The 5302-nt window shown below is 50.6% G+C and overlaps 1 protein-coding gene across 1 annotated transcript; it reads left to right on the forward strand.

The window, feature by feature from the left end:
* Positions 1-317: 317 nt before the first annotated feature.
* LOC133890318 (probable membrane-associated kinase regulator 4) lies at positions 318-1714 on the forward strand. The gene has a single exon (XM_062330728.1). The coding sequence runs from the start codon at positions 529-531 to the stop codon at positions 1657-1659; it is 1131 nt and encodes a 376-aa protein (XP_062186712.1). The 5' UTR covers positions 318-528; the 3' UTR covers positions 1660-1714.
* Positions 1715-5302: the final 3588 nt, after the last annotated feature.

Genomic DNA, 5302 nt, shown 5'->3' on the forward strand with positions numbered 1-5302 from the left:
AAATTCCCTATTGACATCTGTCTAGTTAACATACGGACCAAGTGGTTTGTGAGCCCCACATATCAGCAGGCAGTTTGTAAATGATTTATTGGTAAAAGTGATCGCCTGGTTGGCCTAGCTCTTAATGGTTGTCTTGTAACCCTACACATCCGGACAAAACAAATGCTCCAGCTTCAGTCATGGAAAGAGGAGAAGCATGCCAAGGAAGGAACAGGTAAAATAACCTAATCACGTAAAGCATTGCAGCCACATATAGGGCAATAATAGAGAGAAAAAACAGTTACCTCATTACATATAGCCGCGACAGAAAGAGGATTAGATGCAAACAAAAGGATATCATAGGGGCACAGGTGGGTCCGTCGTAAGGAGTATAAGCCAATTTATAAACCTCTTTAGCTACAGGAATTCTGCTTTAAAGCATGCCAAAACTTCTTCCACTTCCTTTCTAAAACACAACCACCACCTCTGCCAAGACCAACCCAAACCAGAAAACACAACTCACCAAACACACAAGGCAAGGCAAGAACAATGGCAAAACATAGCCTCCAAAGCCATGACCAACCACTCCAAGAAGAGGACTACATAGATATGGATTTGAGCTCACCAGCAGCAGCAGAAGCGGCCACCACCACGGCAAGCTTGTTCTGCTACAACACTGCCATGGCAGCCTCCCCACAACACTCACGAGAGTTTGAATTCCACATGTCGGCTCCACTTGACCAGTGGGAGCCCGTGGCATCCCCAGCAGACGAACTCTTCTACAAGGGCAAGCTGCTACCGCTCCACCTTCCACCACGCATCCAGATGGTTGAGAAGCTCCTCGAGAGTGCGGCTGGAAAGGGCCTACTCTCAGCGAGCACTGCCCCAGCAACACCATACCAGTCGTGCAATATATCAGCAGCAAACTCATGTTATGTCAGTGGTGAGCTCAATGCGGAGTATTACTTCCATGAGTACATATCTGCTGGTAGTGATGCTGCCGAGGAGGCGGCAGCCTGTGAGAAGAAGCCATGGTCCAAGAAGCTCAAGTTCATCAGGCATCTCAACCTTGGTCTCAAGCTCAAGGCATCAAAAGCTTACCTGAAGACAATATTTGCCACTAAAGGAGGGAATCCAGAAGTCAAGAATGGTGCACCTAGAGCAAACGAGCTGTCCAATGCACAGTTCAAGACCTGGAGGAAGATCCCATTTGGCCATATCAGAAGCAACAGGTACATAACCTCACCCGTCAGCAACAGTACCACACTAGGAGGCAAGCTTAAAGAGGACGAGTGCAGCCATAGAAGATCCTTCTCCAGCGTCATTATCCGATACTCGTCATCAAACAAGACATCCTCTGTCTCATCATCATCGTGCTCTTCGTCAAATTCATCCTCCTCCATCCCAAGCTCAAATGACTCTAGCGTTGGACCAGTGCTGAGGAGGAGCAGCAGTGCAAACTCAGAGATGGACAATCCAATTCAGGGCGCAATAGCGTACTGCAAGAAGTCGCAGCAGCTGGCCTCGGTGAGGAAGAGTGCAAGTGACACAGGTTTCCGGTTCATGTCATCATCAGCATCAAAAATAGCAGCAGAATCTGAAGATGCAGAGGATATAATTGAGATTAGCCAAAACATAGATGTAAACTCAAATCCCCCCAATAATTCTGTACTCTTTTGATATTGAGCTTTCTGCAGATATGATATATGTTACAGAAAATCTTTTCTCTGATCAGTGTCTTTAGCCATGGATGCATGTGCCATGAGCCCATGACCAAAATGAGAGGTACTATAAACAAAATCACAAGTCAGAGACATAGTTAACCTAACACAACCAACTGTTTTTTGGTTGGATCTGGCTGTACTGGTTGTGTAGCTATATCCATATGCATAAACGAATTTCTGATTAAAGCCTACCAGCTTTCTGTTGCTTAAACACATCACAAGAAACATACTCTCGAAAGATTGTGTTTAAAATATATGCCCATGGCGTAACATACTGACAAAAGAGATGATCAGGGAAAGCATGATAATGAAAGTTCTATTATTCAGACTGACTGCAGCCTGAATATATTGCATTATGAGAAGGACCTAGCTAATGCAAGTACCAATAGGCGCACTTCACCATTACATCAACTCAAAATGCTCAACTTGAATGAGCCGTCATATTCAGATTCTTGCTACGGCGGATGGAGCGCTCCCCCTCCCTCCCTCCCTCGCCGGCGCTCACCCCGAGCCCGGTGCCGACCCGTTCCCCGTCGCCCCTCCTCCCTTCCTCGGTCACCTCTCTTGCCTTAACCCCGGTGTCCTCCCTCCGCCTGTTTCCCCACGCTGTACCCTTTTGCCCTGGCACGTCCTCCGCGGGCAGAACAAAGGTGCAGCAACATTGGTTGCATGATTCCCCGCTCTCGGTCTCGTCGACCGAGCAGTCCTCACCGGTTTCACCTTTCCCCGCTCCTTCGGCCAGGCTGCCGACAAACAGTAAGGGGAAATCCATCATCCAGGCGCCCGTTGAGGGCAGTGGGAACCTGGGCACCCCTGAAGGTCGATGCTCCATCGCCGGTGTTCTTTTGTCAGCCGTGCCCACCCCTCTCCCTTCGCCTGCGGTCTGTGGTGGCCGTCCCCCAGTGCCATGCTCCGCGTCCGACCATGGATAGCCTGTGGACGGGGGTTGGACTCTGGTGACCGGGCGCAGGCACCGCTGGAGGCCAAGGGCGGGCACTGCCCGCAAGTCCTCCCCCTTCCCCCCGCCCAAGCACAGCTTACATGCGACTCTCGACGGCCGGTGCCTCAATTGTCTTTCTTGGACGCACCGCCATGTGGACTGTCGCCTCTCTCCTGGTGCTTCCGCTGTAGGGGCTTCCGGCACCTTGCCAAAGGCTGCAAACGTCCTCGTGCCAATTCCACGGGCACCGATGGGTCCGGCCGCCATCGTCAATTTCTTCGGCTAGCGCCCTCAGCCTCCTCCACGCCGTTCGGTTTTGCGGCCAAGCTTGACACCCCGCCGAGCTCCAATGGGTTGGACCATCTTTCATCCACCCCCTCCATGTTGGCTGCCTGGGGTCCCACCCCTCCTTCATCCCCTCCAACGGATTTAGGCCGTGCCTCGCCGATGGGCTTCCACGATGTTGTCTGTTCGCAGACCGCCTCTCAGGCGGTTGCTGTTCAGTCGCCGGCGTGCAGAATCATTCCCTGGTCGGATGCTTTTGCTGCAGATGAGGTCGACTCTGCTGGTCTCTCCTCGCTTACGTCGATCGTGCTAGGTAGGATCTCCGGGCGTCTTATCTTTGCCATTTCATCTCGGGATCTCGACGTCGTAGAAAAACCTTGTCAGCGTCAAGACCTTCTCCCCTGGATCTTTCTTGATCCTCTGTCGGTCACAAGCTGCTCGAGATGGCATCTTGGCTGCGTTAGGTCATCCGCTGCTTTGGGATGTTGTTTGGTTCTTTTGTCCTTGGACGAGATTGGCCCTTGGGTCTGCCGGGTTGCTTACTTACCGGGTGGTCGTCACTCTGCTTGGCGTCCTGCCTCACACTTGGTCTGTCGGCATGGCGCAGCTCCTTGGTGACCACTGTTGGGTCGAACGGCTTGAGGATGTCGCCACCCTAGAGGATCGTTCAAACCCCGTAGTGCTCTGGGTCATTGCTTGGTGTGACCTTCCGCGGTGCATCCCCAATGCAATGGTCATGGAAGTGGTGGAGCCTTCTGTCCTGTCCAATACGATGATCCTCAGATGCAACAAATCTTTGGCAAGCTTCCGCTGTATATCATGGAGATGAGAACTCTTCGCTACAGCATCTCGATCCATATCTCTTCCCTAGCGCAGTTCTGCACACCGTCCTTTTAAAGAAGCGAGGGATCACCGTCGTCTGTCGACAACGACGGTGATGGCCCGCTGGCCAGCGGCATGGGTCGTGATGGGCTACCACGGGGGAGGCAAATCTCCTTCCTGTCGTTGCCTGACTCTAATGCTGGCCGCGATGCGCAGCCAGCTGGAGGCCGCGTTCATGGCGTTCGCTGGGCGGACGGAGTTTTCCCACCTACCTCGACATCTGTGCGTATTTCTTTCAACTCCTTCTGTGGCCCTGAGAAACTCTTAATGTGCATTGGTTTTCTTGTGATGAGTGATTAATATTGTCATTTATTTAGTTTGATGATTTTCGATTTTGCATGAGCTTTGATGTGATTCGAATTGATTTGAGATTTCATTTGAGCATAATGATTATGTACTAATTGGAATTGGAGTTGGAGATATGTGTTTGCTTGTCTCATGGTGTGCAGGTGATGGATGCAACTTGGCGGTCGACGGCGGGATGATCGGGGCCAAGCGGAGTGCTTGGTGCCAGACGATCAAGGAGGCCGGGCGGAGTCAAGGGTGATTCTAGCTGAATACGTGAAGGTCAAGCAAAGCATTGAAGGCGGATGGAGACGGCGTGTTGACAAAGTCAAGCGAAGGGGATGCGGGTGTAAGTGACAAGGCGCCCCGAGGGATCGGGAGCGGGAGAGACTTGCTGACGGTTAGGATCGCATGACGGAGTACACGCGTCGATATTGAAGCGCTTGCTTAAGGTGTAAGCAAGGCAGTGAGTCACGCTTTGAGAAGCGTGCAGGCGGTTTCGCGGTTTGGCCTCAAAACTATGGGAGGACTGGAGGAGTATGTGGCACTATCGCAAAGCTTACGTCGAGGCGAAGCTAAGTCATGAAGGCGCCGCGGCCGTCCGATGAACGGAGAAGAAAATGGACTAAAATGCCATCGGTGGTAGGTAGGAGTGCACTACAAGAGAGAGGTATTTTAGGGAAAAGCTAGGAAACTTAAGGCCAAGTTTCCTAGGCCTATAAATAGAGGGGTAGGGCTAGAGAGAGCTTTGAACCAGCCACTTGAGCCCCCTTGTGCCACTCATTTGAGAGCCTTAGAGCTAGGTTTTTAAAGGAGAGAAGGATGATTGCTTAGCCTATGTAATAGGTGAGAGTTTTGAGAGATAAATCTTTGTAATTCGTCTAAAATAGGGCTGACCTCTTTGAGTAATTTAGTTTATGTTTTTGCATATGCTTGAATTCCCCTCCTTGTAGTTTCCCTCTATTGGTTCCCTTGTAAGTTTGCAAGTTTTTCAATTTTCGGTTTTGATTTTCATTTTGGTTTTTGGTCTAAAATTTCAGCACCCTGTGAGATCATTCTTCTTGTTGCTAGAGGCATAAAAACTCACATATAAGTGTATGCTCATGAGTCTTGAGTACCCTTGCCTCTAGATCATCAACTTGGAGAGGTTTCTTGCCCGGTTATCTTTTTCTTTGAGCTGCAATATCTCACCTTTGCAGGGTTGTTT

Source organism: Phragmites australis, chromosome 1 (assembly GCF_958298935.1).
Source record: "Phragmites australis chromosome 1, lpPhrAust1.1, whole genome shotgun sequence".
NCBI classification, from domain to species: Eukaryota; Viridiplantae; Streptophyta; class Magnoliopsida; order Poales; family Poaceae; genus Phragmites; species Phragmites australis.

Excerpts from the sequence above, each read along its gene's own strand:
- LOC133890318 (XM_062330728.1), top strand. The coding sequence starts at position 529 with ATGGCAAAACATAGCCTCCAAAGCCATGACCAACCACTCCAAGAAGAG.